Source organism: Pangasianodon hypophthalmus, chromosome 8 (genome assembly GCF_027358585.1).
Source record: "Pangasianodon hypophthalmus isolate fPanHyp1 chromosome 8, fPanHyp1.pri, whole genome shotgun sequence".
NCBI lineage: Eukaryota > Metazoa > Chordata > Actinopteri > Siluriformes > Pangasiidae > Pangasianodon > Pangasianodon hypophthalmus.
In genome coordinates, this window is record NC_069717.1 from 5,715,827 (window position 1) to 5,730,678 (window position 14,852).

Here is a 14,852-nt window from a genome sequence, read left to right on the forward strand (position 1 = left end):
AACAAGAATTTACCCATGACACATATTTATATTATCAGCGGTACAGCATGAGTGGCATGTTTTAGCCACTACAAGTGGTGCAGGAGTTGAAGGAGTGTATTTTATTGCTTTTAGTGGCATTTTGATTGCAGCAACAACAGAAGTGTAAAATTGTGTGTAAAATTGTGTCAATTGGCGTGCACAGCTGGCTTAATATTGCACTCAAACTACATAACGGTAGCATATATTTATCCCAGGCAGTCAGGACTGTAACCAGGATCAAATTTTAGAGAGGTCCACATTGCAGAAATGTGTCATAGTTAAAAATATCACGGTGCTGTCTGTGTACCACATTAATTTCTATATAATGTTCTACTTCCATTCTTCCGTAAACCTGCTCTGACTCTGGTTAATAATTATAAATACAATTATAATGCGTTACATTTATATAGCACCTATCTAACACTCAAGGATACTGTACACATATTTATAAAAACAGGAAATATTCAAGGAAACAAAGAATAGTAGGCAGAATAGTTGGAAGGAAAGGTGCATTTTAAGTTGATTTTAAGGAATTTTTTAGGATTTCTTTTAAGGATCTGCCCCCAGTTTATGTCAGTTTGGTCTTAGGCACCACCAGTAAACCAGAAGTGGTGGACCTGAGTGTCTGGGCAGGGGTGTAGGGCTGTAGTGCTTTGTAAGTGAAAAACAGGAGTTTGTACTTAATTCTTTGGAAAATGGGTAGCCAGTGTAACTGTTGCAGTACAGATGTAATGAACGTGTGCTGAATGTTGCTATCTAAGGACTCTAGCAGCTGAATTTTGAATGTGTTGCAGTCTGTTTAGGATTTTACCAGAAATGCCAAAGAAGAGAGAATTACAGTAATCTAAGCGTAAGGTTATTATAGCATGAACCAGCATCTTTCAAACTAAGTAAGGGTTGAAGTTGGGCAATGTTGCAGAGCTGATAAAAAGCAATGTTTGTGAGTGACCTGATATGGGATTCAAATGAACACGTGTTGTCAGAAATTATACCTAGATTGCGAATATTTGTAGAAGGTTTACCAGCGACACGGTCAATATCAACGGAAAATTCTGGAGTGTCAGAGATGAGTTTTTAGGTGCGACAAGTAAAGTTTCTGTCTTGTCAGAGTTTCATTTAAAGTAGATGGAGTCTAACTGTTTTTTATACTATGAATACATTCAGTTAACGAGGTGGGAGGAAGAGCTATGGTGAACCTAGTAGTGGAATAAATCTGAGTGTCATCTGCATAACAGTGGAAGCTAAGAGAGTTTGTGAGTGATCTGAGCAAGGGGAAATGGCAAAATGGAGGAGACCAAGGATCATGTTAGTCTGCTAATTTTATTAAGTTTAAAATTTTGTTACGTTACCCATTGCTTTCTGAATGACATTACATGATATTATTCAGTTAATACAATACTTAATAATGCACTAATTTGGCTTAAAAAATAAAAGTCCTAGTCCTACTTGTTATAAATTTGCATGCCCTTAAAATGTACTTTAAACAAGAAGGAAGCTATTGAAGAAACTGTTTCTGACATTTGCTGTGACCTTGCTGTGACCTTGACCCTTTTTGGATCAATTTCAAAATCGAATCAGTTCATTTCCTGGTTACAGTGTTAATTCCATATCAATCCTCCAATCATTCAACCACTCGTTCTTGATATATAGAATCCCGGGTGGACCTATGGTCTGACTAATGGACAGACAGACGGATGGAGGGATACACGGACACACAGCGGAGACGTTGTTAAAAGAAATTGAGGATTGCATTTTGCAAACCTCCAATTCTCCGTATAACTCACATTTATCTGATATGTTCTCATACAGACTTACATGTTTATATCATAGCTTTGCCAGATGTTAGCCAGCATTACAGTATGTGTGTTGCATATCTCTCAACATGAAGTTAAAGAATGAGAATGTAGAGTCTCAGAAGGCTAAACATAACTGGCGATTAAGCCTATGCGCAAACCCAAAGTGTCCTCCTGAGCTGCTTTGAGGTCAGATGAGAACCAAGCATCACTGGAACGCTTGGAAAGTTCTTTCACATGGTAGACTACATTCTGCCTCCACATTATCAGGTCCCAGCTATTTCCATATTGAATTTGATAGCTGGAGATGCTACATGAGAGGTTAAAATATTCCAAAAGCTTCCAAGGTCCAGATCTTGGTATCCTCAAGCTGTGGCCATGCAAGTATTTGTTATTTAGCTAATTTAGAAGCATATCAAATGAAGGATTTTAGCAAAGAAAGTCAAAGGGAGCAAGGTTGTTTTCTCGAAAGAAATCAATAAAAATGGACACTGTTAACTCGTTAACTCATCCCAGCCATCTGGGCTACTGATTTTTTTGCAGATTGTGGCGGTTGTACCATTTTATCATGTTACAAGTTCAGTAAACATGATGGAGAAAGAGATTGAGATTGTGCTGTTCTTTATTATTTTGCTATATTTTTGTACAAATATATGATGTTACTATTAATGTCCAGATAGCGCACATATGTCGACTTGACATGCACAATCTCAATAACTGCGCACACCTCATTTGCTAATTGGGAAGATGTCAGCACAACATCATTTTTATGATCATCTGCTATTTTTCAGCCACGCTTGAGTATATTGTGTGATTTAAGCATGTCAGTGGTGTAAGACAGCAATCCATCTTAGTGATGATTTATTAAATCTGCACATTCTCGCCCTGTGATAAGCAAATTCAGCTCCAGTTCTCTTCACACAACTTTCCTCAAGTGATTATGACATAAAATGCTTTTTTTGGATCACTGTAAGACAACCAACTTCAATCAGCAACTTGTCTAAAAGGTATAAAAAGCTGAATATTAAGAACTAAGATCTAAAACAATGTTGTGTCAATGTTTTCCCAATTAGCAAATAAGCCACATGCGACATCGATGAAATTTTCCAAACAATTTTGTGTGTGCTATCTGGGTGGGGTCTTTTTTGTATAATTCTTCTCATTAATTTTATATTCTTTGCCATTGTGCTGTTAAATGCTAAATTCTGATCGGTCAGAATTGGTTCTATACTATTGTTTCTATAGTAACAGCGAACACTAGGACTTGCATCGCAGACAGATTTTTTAAATGTGTGTAATTGTTGATATGAAGTTTTCTATGAGACAATTTTTATCTAGCATTTTTGGAAGGAGTCTCCAGTGTCAGCACTTGGCAACAGTCAGAGGTAAAGCTGTGACCTTGTAGCAGTTTTCAGTTATGAGAAAGTCTTCAAGACAGAGGAGTTTGCATTTTGCACATGCATTGGTTTGCACGGTTTCTCTGTAACAGGAAAAGGTGCACGTTTTGTCTTATTAACATTAGGAGAGAGAAGAAAGAGCCTGGTGATGGAGAGACTGCTTAAAAGGAATGACTGTTATAGCATAAGCGATAACGAGAGCCAACTTTGACGAATATTCCACAATATTATTTAACTGTAAATGGATAAAAAGTCATTCTTTAATAAATAAAAAATTGTTAGTGTTGCCAAGTGTTTTTGCTATAAGAGGAATAAAACACTTTGGCATGCGCTGTTATTGGAAAAGAATCAACTTTAGTGTGGCAATAGTAACTTGTCGAGCCGCATCACACCACTCCGTCATTGGTTAGTTTCGTATAAAAGCACACACAGGTCCTGCTTTACACTCTAACGGAAATATTAACATTTTTTCCAGCTTCCCTAATTGGGCTCTTTAAAGTTTCTCATTAATGAAATCATGGGACTGGGAAGCACATTGGAACATTTACTAGCTAATAAATGTTTTATTTTCCAACCTTGATGTCATTCCTGTTGCTGAAAGTGCAAAGCAGGAACTCATGCAGAAACCATGTACTTCTCATTTTATATAGTCCAGAAATCATTTGGCTCCTCAAAAGGTTTCAGAAGCTCAGTGGAAATGTGCCTAGCTTGATAAAGCTCACAATCTGACAGGCAAAATCAAAACTCTTGCAAAACTGCTTTGCAATGTGTCTCAGCTATCTGCTGAAGTGCAGCTGTCTACACCTTGATGCAGTATGTGGTAAGGATATTATGGCTCTGAGACGTGTGTGTATCTGCACACAGGGCTGGGTGCTGAAGCTATGTTGCACCATGTGCCTGTCTTAATCACACGGCTCTGTGTGAAGTGTTGACCAAGCAGAAGCTGTCATCATCATCTTCATCATCATCATCAGCATCAGCATCCGTATCGTCATCATCCGGTGCACTCTGCTGCATTTGCATTTTAGCCAGGCCTGAGCAAACACAAGAGAATGAAAAGAGAGGGAGAGGTAGAGAGGGTGGTGGACAGTTGGAGTTAGGGAAAAAAAGGGAGTAGGAGACGGTGCATGTAGAATCTGATGAATAGCAATAAGCTTTGGAACTCTGTAATCAGCGGCTGCTTAGCAGGAAGGAGAACTGACGCATACGGTTCATGATTTCGTTCTTTTTAAAGAGATTTCTGACTTCCATCATCTTGCATCCACTCTGAATTTCTCCACAGCCTGATTAAAGCTATTAGAGTACTCAGAGTCGCGGCTTCCAGATGACCTCAGGCCCTTCTGTCTCTCATTTTCTCAGAGAAAGGCATCTGATTGGGGCTTTATTCCTACTGATCACGGTGAATTATGGTGCCCTTGAGAATGGCGTCCTCCAAAAACCAATCTTGAAAGTAAGAGTTTTCGGTGATTCATCGCTGTTCCACCGTTCTATTACAGATATAAAAATCTCCTTTCATCACACCTCTGCAGGCCCTTCAACAGTAACAGAGAAGATTAATTAATGCTGTAAATCAGCTCTTTATCACCGGCTGAAATGGCTCGACTATAAAGAGATCCTCTGGACTCTCTCCTCTCCAGCAGAGGGACAGACAGAATGAGGTTCTAAAGAGATGCTTTTTAATTTTGTCCTGAATTATGGCTGCGTGTGAACAGAGAACCATCTCACACCCACACACACACTAATATTTCTATTGCTGTACTTGTGAGGACCAAGTGTTCGCATAAACACATTAAGATGACAAGATGAGTTGTAGGGCCCTTTGCTGGTCCTCAAGTTTACATGCAGACATATTCTCTCTCATTCTCTCTCTCACACACACACACACACACACACACACACACACACTGAACTGTTCCTTCTTGGCTAAAACTAGGATTAGGCTTCTAATTAGAGATTTGCATTTGCTTTAAAGGAATCGAGACGAGTTCAGTGTGTGAACAGTTGAACAGCATGCTAGCAAATTAAAAGGTGAATGCAAACACACACTCTTAGGGATCCACCAATCCATTACTAAGTATCCCGATCAGTTGATATCAACCTGGAAATGCTGGATCAGGTTCGGATGGAAGCTTCCAGTCCCATCCATGTGTGTATTTTTAAAATAAAAGTCGTGTGATGTTGACTGACAGTTTGCCTGATCCAGAGCTTTATATCCATTCTAAGGTTGCTCATTGGTTCCTTCTGAACAGGCTTTAGAGCCGGAAAAGGACAAAAAACAAGCTATTAGTTTAATTGCATTTCCAGAAGTGACATGGAATGCTTTATTCTTTCTAAATCAAAGTTTCTTGTTGTTTTTTAAGAAGTTACACAAATTATTTGCTTGAGCTATTCATTCTATTTTCTTAACATGTTTAGTCTAGGTACAATGAGATGACACAAAAAACTGCAACGTCGAAGCTTGCCGTTACTTTGTTTGAACAGACAACCACAAAACTTGCACTTTTATCTATGAATAATTTTTGTATACTATTCAAGCCTGTTGTTTAATGAGCACTCTGCATATAGTTACTGTTCTGAAAACCATGAACATTCCAGCTATTCTCAGTAGCACTTTTAAAGAATTATAAACCTTAAAGCTCATAATCAGTGAAGGAAATTACAGCAAACAGAGCATCCTCACACACTTTTAAAGGATCAGATTGGGGGATTGGCTGCTACTCAAATCTATGATATTGATATTGCATTGTAAAATTTTATGCCATCTCACCTATCTTCTCTCCCTTTCTCTGTGAAGCGTGTGAGCCTTTGTGGTCACTTGAATACCTGATTTTCAGTTCTGCTAAGAAACAAGAAGTGTCAGAAATACCCTGACGTGCATTTAGGTCTGTCAGCGAGAGCAGTCTTCTGTGTCTCAACAGAACAAAGAGAGCAGGAAGCAGGGCACGAGTTACCTCAAGAGGAATGCTAAAAACAGCCATTTGTTAAAGGAAAAACACCTTTGAAAGTCTGTAAATGCAGGTCTGTTTGCAAAGATCTGTTCGGTGATTTCTTGCAATTGGTTTCTGCATTGTGCAGTTGACGGAACCGTGAGTTAAGGATTCTCGTGCAACCTGTGTGTTGAAACGTATTAGCAGTGCAACTCCAGATCTTCCACTTTGCAAAGTTTAAAAAGCCTTCTTATGAAAGTGATGTTACAATTCAAACCAGAAGTACAAGCATCTTGTTAGCAGATGCTTCAGTCCAAAATGACTTCAAGCATGAAGTTGAGCAGTTGACGGTTAAGGACCTTAACATGGTTCTTTGACTTTGCTGTGGTTTCAAATCACAATATCCTGATCATCAGCACAAAACTGTTAAACCTACTCTGGCCCCAAGAATCATTCATTCACTGATTCCAACAACTTTTATTCTGGTCAGGATTGAAATAGGGCTGAGCCTATCCCAGGAACACCAGGTACAAGGTAGGATCACAGACTGGATGGGATGCCAGTCCATCACTGGGCACCACGCACAAATTTATTCACACCTATGGGCAATTTAGCATAGCCAATCCACCTACCAGTATGTTTCTGGGAGGTGGGAGGAAACCAGAGAACTCAGAGGAAACCCATGAGGACTCATGTGAAACTCAGAGAGTAACCCAAGCTCAGAATCAAACTGGGTACTCTAGAGCTGTAAGGCAGGCACTGCTACCCACTGCACCACCATGCTGTCAAAGATGACTGAACAAATCTAAAAGTTAAATATGTTAAAAGTGGTGATTCAGCTTGAGTCACGTATTCAATTGGGAGGATCTCATAACAAAGAATGTGAAACTCTGGGCTTCTCATATGGTCCAAGCTTTGCTTGAGATATTCATGTACTACCATGTATTTAATGACCTTTTTGTGTCACAGATCATAGTTGGACAACTAACAAACAATTTTATTTTATTGCTGCCCATTAGATTTTTTCATTGCTTCTGGGACCCCTGCGTTATGAACCATGAGTCACTGTGTATTTCGCTAACAACCCTGAGGTGTCTCTGAATTTTGACTGCACAATATATCGTTGATTAAATATTGCAGTGTTCGTCTCTACAGCATTTCAGAAAATGCCAGGCCAAATTTTCATGCTGCCATGGTGTTGTGTGTTGGTGTTGCATTTTTATGCCTGAGGAGGTAACAGTCTGGTTTTGCACAGCCAAGGAGGAATTTCATTATTACCGAGAATGAATAAAAGTGTTATTTTGCAAAGCAAATAAAAGCAATACTCATTTATTTACTGCCTGTAGTCATTTCTAACCAGTTTATTTGTGTGTCGGTCATACAGGTCAGTTGGCGGTGGGCACGTGTGAGATTGTGATGTTAAACAGAGACAGCAGTCAGCCCAAGCGCACCATCGCCAGACAGACGGCCCGCTGTGCCTGTCGGAGAGGCCAGATCGCAGGCACCACACGGGCACGACCAGCATGCGTGGACGGTAAGGCTCAATACAAAGGGGTTATTGTTAGCAACCCTCAACTTAGTTAAGCACAAATTTAGAAACAAGACTAGGCAAACATAATGCAGAAGAACTATGAATGCAGCCTGTGAGACACATTGTCTGTTTCTCTAGTTCAGTGGTTCCCAAGCTACTCTTTGGGGACCTCCACGTGATCCATGTTAAGATCCCAAGAGGAATAAACCAAGCAGTTACAAACAATGAATACAAGGTACAGGTGTGCCAAGAGTTGACAAAAGGCAACAATGAAGCACAACTGCAGCAAAATGAACACCCTGAGGACCTAGCTGGAAAACACAGTTTCCTTAGAACCTTTTAAAAAACAGTCTCCTAGCTACTAGATAATATTAGAATTTTTGGCTAGCATCACCCTTGCTTCCTAGCCAACACATTTACACGCTTTCAGCATAGCATTTTTATTTTGAGATACTTGGGTTCTTGAATTCTCATCTCCAACAGTTTTGGCCCCTTTTGCATTCCACATCTTACACTCCCATTTTGGAACATTTTGGCTTTCCACAAGACCAAAAGACTTCCTGTTCTTGTTTGCCACTCACACCTTTTGTAATTAGCTTCACCTGTTCCTTGTTTCCAGCTTCCTTATTTGTTCCTCCACCTGAAGTTTTGTGTTCCAAAAGTCACTTCCATAGTCTACACGCTTAACCCTTAATGCCTCTCCTTTCCTCTCCTCAATACTGGGGGACCTCGTAATATTTCTTTGCAGAACCTGATAACAGTGTTTGCCTATCGGAGAGGGTTCCTAATTGAGCTCCTTTAAAAAACTAAGAAATGTAAACAGTTCTTTGAACATTTGAGGAATTCTGTTTAACAGCACAGGTCCCATTTTTCCCCTAGGCTTTTCTCAGTATTTTATAACTCCTACTCTGTATATTAATTATTCGTTTGGATTAACCCCAGTAAACTCTTGATCCACACTGCTCTCAGAGTTCTGCTAGCTTGCAGTCTATTCTGCTAATTGCACATGATTAAACACACTGGCAGCATTTTGTTAGCTGTACAAAAACTGGCAAAGTCTGAAGTTCTTAGTACCAGGTCATATGATCATATGTTTGGCACTAATGCCTTTTTTAACTAGATGTTATTCCCCTTAGTGTTTTTGTTCGAATCATTCCCAGTCTTGTAGTACTACGAGTGAAGATTCAAATAGTGCTTTTTAAAAGGATTTGTCTTAATCTGTGTCTGGAAAGGCAAATACCTAGTGCAAGCATTAGCCTATTGAATTCCGACTTATAGGATTGTTTACCAACTTAAAGAAGACAATCATGTTAAATACACACAAATTTCTATCCACAGTGGGTCATGACTGCCAACTAATATGCTAAGTCAATTTTCATTTATATTGCAATGTCAGCATGTCAATTAAACCAATGTGGGCAGAAGAGTCAGAATTTAAACCAATCAGTTTGGCTAAGCATGTAACTGACAAGAGAAATCAGGAACATGACATGCAAACATGTTGGCAGTTAGTGAAAAAATAATGGAAGTATTACAACCAGTGAAGGATTTTCTTATAGAGTTAGAAGGTTAACCAGTGCCAGACTGCACAACATGGACAAAACACTGTATTGTGAGGTTTTCAGTACACAGATTGCAGTATGCCCTGGAATACATTAAACATGCATTGGTGAGTCTCTGCAGTGACATGGTTAAGGTTCTACACTAGTGCCTGGATTGCCTGGAAGCAAAAAGCCAACGTTCTGCCCTTGAGCCTCATATTGCAAAACACTGTCCTTAGTTTGGACGCTGTCTCGTTTGTAAGTCATGGTGGATAAAAGCATCTGTCGAATGTACAAATATAAAATGAGCTATTTTGACATCATTTGAATGCCGTGATTCATTCAATTATATAAAGCACTGCATTCAACACACTGATCCTGAGAATGATCAGATTCATCAGAGCATGGAATTACACTTTTATTAATTGTGGACAGGGCTCGGTCTGTGGTTCCATTATATCATATCCTTAATGCATTATGATTAATGCTTATACATTTCCAAACAGATTCAATGCAGATTTTTGCATTAACATTTGTATTTAGCATTCTTGGAAGAAATCGCCTGAATGCTCAAAATGGAAATCACATGCTATTTTGCTCTTATACCACAGCACTGAATTCTCAAATCTGATTGGTCAAAAGGTGTTGATTGATTTTCTATAACAGCAGCTCTGACAATAGTTCCAGCTACAGGGCAAAGCATGGGTTTATATTACTACGCTCTATATGATATATTATTGTTTCTATAGTAACAGTTGATGATATGGTGAAGTGTTCTGTAAGGAGATGTTTATTTAACATTTATGGAACGAGTCTCCAGAGTCAGTGCTTTGTAACAGTTAGGAACTTCAGGAGAGATCTTTGTGATTTCTTGTTTCCTGGCAACATGACAAATTGCTATTTTTTTATCTTTTTAACTTCAAGAGAGAACAACAGAGACAAAGAGATATAACCACCCTGTCATTGATTATTTTCCAGCACATCCCCAAGTGTTTCATTCTTTCCTTGTAGTATTTGGCACATGCTGTATGTTATTGTATATCACAAAAGCCTGTAATATGCTAATGAGCCGTAAATGTTTTATTGTGTTCTGAATCTCTCACAGGTTCACTTTGCATTTGACCGTAATAGCATGCTCTGTCATGTTTTATTCATTACATATGAAAGATGCAATCCTCCACTGACCCTCCAGGTAAATTAGCTTGCATGTGGACTCAAAGATGTTTCTATCTGAAAGTACGGCACTAAAGGGTGAACTTTTCCAATATTCTTTTTTTTTTGCTCAGCAAATTCACTGTATATTAGGCACCACACGTACCTGCTGAATTTAGTCTGCAGTGTGATCCAATGATGCATTCATCAGCTTATTTATTAGAAACAGGTTTGTCTTTGTCGCCTTAATTCTACAGTCACAAGATCCCTAGGAAAAATGATTTTGCATATCATGACTCACAAAGTAAAAATGAAGACAGAATTTTGTGCTGTTCAGATCAAATATCTGCAAAAAATCGAGGCAATCGGGATTCGGAAGCTTCTCTGTAGTAGCTTGAATTGTAGTATCAATTTGTAGGCAATAGCAGCTCTGTTTCAGAGTAGGAGCTTTGTTCATAATTCAGTGCAAATGACTTACTGGCTAGGATGGAGCTAATATTGCCAACATCACTGGGCCACAAATGTGTTTGCTAATAGCCTCACCGGTCAGAGGGGAAAATCTGAGTGATGATTATGCAACTGTACAGAGCAAGAGCCAGAATTTAGATGCTGTCAGTACTTGAAAATCTGATTCCACTCTAGTGGAGTCTCTGAAATTGTAGGCCCTCCAGACGGATTTGCAGAAATCCAGACAGGAGCTGAGGTTTCATCCTGACGTCTAACAAATAGCAAGGAACATTGAGAGCTCAGTTTCCCAAACCCTGATCCATATCTCCATATAACCATGCTGCTTTTAGTGCTCTAGACACATTCTTTTTCTTGTGATTTGTAGCTGTACTCGGAAGGAATCTGTAACCATTAATACCAACATACTGAGTCACTATCATTTTCTACCATTTATTACTCCCTAGACCTTTTCATTTTATTGAATGCATTAGTTGATGCTCAGTAAATAAAAACATATTCAGAAAGGAAATGGGTTAGGAAATGGACTGCTGTGAAATTATGTTTAGTCATTTAGCGAAAAGACTATAATAATATTTTTGATGTCAGCGCAGCCAAACATAATTGGATGTCAGCTTTGTATAAAAGATTCTAATGATGAGAAATTATAGGTTCCAGCAGAGGCCTGGCCTTTTCTTCTGGCCTTTTTGACTGCTCAGGTCTCTTTCTGTATGTCTTTTTTTTTCACTTTCTCAAATCAATCTATGCACAATATTTTTCCACTATACACTATGTATTTGACTGAGTAGTACTTGGATTTTTTGTAGGGTAGAAACTCAATTTGAATTATGACCTAAAAAGAAAAAAAATAAATAAATAACTCCAAGAATTGACATTGAATGTACCAGTTCATAGAAACCTTCATAGAAACAACTGCTTATTTTAAAAAACAAAACAGGCATTTTGTATCTGTGGTGTATTGGGACGTGCTCAAAATATTGCGTTACTTCTAATAATTCGCGGGAGCTGATCATGACTTTATAAAGCCTGTTGTGTTTGCATCCTCTACAAATAGAGGAAGGTCTCTGACTGTTCTGTAACACAGACTCTCTCAGTTTAATTCGGATTTATTTATATTGCACTTTTAACAGTGTACACTGTCACAAAGCAGCTTTACGGAAATCCAGATGTGGATTTAGGTCCTTAATGAGCAAGCCAGAGATGAGAGTGGCGAAGAAAAACTCCCTGAGATGACATGAGGAAGAAATATCTAGAGGAACCAGACTCAAAGGGGAACACATCCTCTTTCAGGTGCCACCAGAGAGTGTGAATATGAATGATTACTCATCTACAACTGTATTCTATAAAGTCAAAGTGTACTAAGCGTGCTGAAGGGATGTTCAGTATGAGCATTATAGGTGCTTAAGTACAAGTCTACAGTATCCAGGTGAGACTATCCAGAGAAGAACCGGTTTTCAATGCAGGATAAAGTGAGTCACAAGTGCAGAAGCTCCAAGCAGACGTAGAGCATGAGGATGAATCCGTCAGGTCTGGAGGATGAACGGAACCACGCTAGGAGCCATGTGTCAGGATCAGGCATTGGCATCACATCAAGTATTAGGTGTCACATACAGGTCATCAGAGAGAGATCTCATATCGTTTTTCATGAAATTTGCTGGAGCTGCTCTTTGAAACGCAGCAGAGTAGCTGCTAAACTCATCATTAATGCTGAAAGCAAATATATACATATGTGTGGTTTTCATTTTGTCCAGAAACGAGATGCTGACTACAATATGACTATGGGTTTGTGTTCTTGTTTTATTGTGTGTCAACTACTGTGAAAATTGGCATACTAAAACAGGAAATTAATTCTTTTTTTTTTTCTTCATTAAATTATAATAAAAAATATATATTGACTCATGTTTAAATGCTTCTACTTGTTTACTCTGTTGTGTACTCTGGAACATTATTCCATTTTCAACATATGTAGAAATAAATTTTGGTTTATTAAAATATTCTTAAATTGCAGCACTGGGAAAATCCTGCAGATTTTTGCAGCTGCCACATCGCCTCTTTTACTATTTTTAAAAAGCATGTAATGATCCATATTAGCACTACATCAGGCACTAACGGCAATCTTTAATCTACCCTTCTCACTACCAGCTACCCAGTAATTGCTGATACACATCTGGGTCGTTCAAGATCGTTCATTAAATTTAGCCCTAAAATGAACCAGAAATGATGAAAAACAGGCAAAGGAGAAAGACAACCTTTTTGTAGTATTTATTATTATTATTATTATTATTATTATTATTTCGAGAAAAACTGTACATTAAAATTCTAGATAATGTATTGGAGGCAGTTTTGTGTTTGTTGGGGTTGTACCCTGGAGAAGTTATTTCTGCTGAAACGCATAGGTTCGCAGCCCATTGTTCCCTCTTTTTTTTTTTTTTTAAGAAATAGCCATTTAAATAAAGGCTTTTTAACAATCTAACCTGGAAGTGTGCCTTAGATAACCTTTTTGGATTCAAATTCTAGTTCCTGGTACAGTTTGAGAATTTAATTTAAATTTGTTCCTGTAATTTTATGAAGCAGGTGCTAATACCTAGATTTAGTGGCATACAGGCATCCTCTCTTGGTGCATCGGCATCAAATATTTGAAAATGCAGCATCCTCTGATGTCTCCGCCCACTAAATAAAGCATGCTGCTACCATTAAGAGCTAAAGTCTCCAGCGTGCCACACTTCATTTTAGTTCTACTACATTACCTAGGTATTAATAATCCATAGTATTTTATTGAATTTCAACTTGTGCTGTAAGTGGCTGGTTCACTATGGAAGAATTTGAGACACACAGCCTCTCTTGGCCTCTCTCAATCTCTCTTCCTCTCCGAGTGTGTGATCCTGTGCTCAGTTAGACAAGTGTACTGTTTCAATAATGCAGCTCCTTTAAACTCCTTGCTAAGGACGTTAGCGTCTTTTTGTGACGCCAAGACCAGCGTAATTAACTAAGAGACTGGTATAATTACAGCTGGGGGAAATTGGTTTTTATTGGCTTTCGCTGCTGTGTTCATGCTTCATTAGTGGAAGGCCATTAAGGCCTGTTGCTCATGCAGTCTACTTTTTACAACACACACACACACACAATTGTTCTGCAGTGTACCAATAAGGAAAAAACTAATTCTGTCTATGCAATTTGTCCGTCTGTTTAGCTGCTTGTGTCTGCTCATCCATCTATCCATTCATCTATTTTTTCCCTCATTTCCTGTGCGCATGAGAGTTTTTAGGTAAGGGCTTAGCAGGTGGTGCCAAGGGACAGATGGCAGGCTGGGTCTCAGGATTTAGGGGGACAGGATTCTCAGCTGTAGGGGGTTTTCAGATCAGAGAGAGGGAGAAAGATGGCTCATGTGCTGCATTTAAGCAGCCACTGGGAAGCAAGGAAACACTGAGCAGTCGTGTGTCAGCACAGTGATGAGTCACATCCCTCTGCAGCCTCCTGAGATCTTATCCGTGTTCCACGGAAATGCATATTGCTCTGGCAATGTATCAGTGGGTGGCCCGCTCTCCTCTCTGGAGCTTTTGTACTGCTGTTCCTGCATCCCTGAATGTATGTAGGGACTTTTTGTTTGCCTGCCCTATATACAGTAAGCACCGAACTGGGAGAATTCCTTAAACAGGGACATATCTACCACCTACAAGCAGTTAACGATGCCAGAGGCTTGTGGCTTCCCATGAGGCAGCCTGCATGGTGCTCAGACATGCATAGTATGTCTGTATAAACATCTTCTCACCTGCCCTAAACTAATGCAAAATGAACTGAATAAATCTCTCTGTACAGTATAGGCACCATGTAGGTTTAATGACTAATATATATATATATATATATATATATATATATATATATATATTAGTCATTAAACCTACATGGTGCCTTTTTTTTTAAATCATGCACATGGTGCATGGTGCCTTTTTTTTTAAACCTACATGGTGCCTTTTTTTTAAATCATGCACCCACCTCTCCCACAAAAACTATGATTATGACCACTC

The 14,852-nt window shown here is 38.9% G+C and overlaps 1 protein-coding gene across 1 annotated transcript in view; it reads left to right on the forward strand.

Annotated features, from left to right (window-relative positions):
• tafa5l (TAFA chemokine like family member 5, like) overlaps nt 1–14,852 on the forward strand; it is a 72,309-nt gene that overhangs the window by 20,383 nt on the left and 37,074 nt on the right. The window contains exon 3 of the mRNA XM_026927952.3: nt 7,523–7,672. Within this exon, the coding sequence (XP_026783753.1) occupies nt 7,523–7,672 (150 nt within the window). The remainder of the gene's footprint in view (nt 1–7,522; nt 7,673–14,852) is intronic.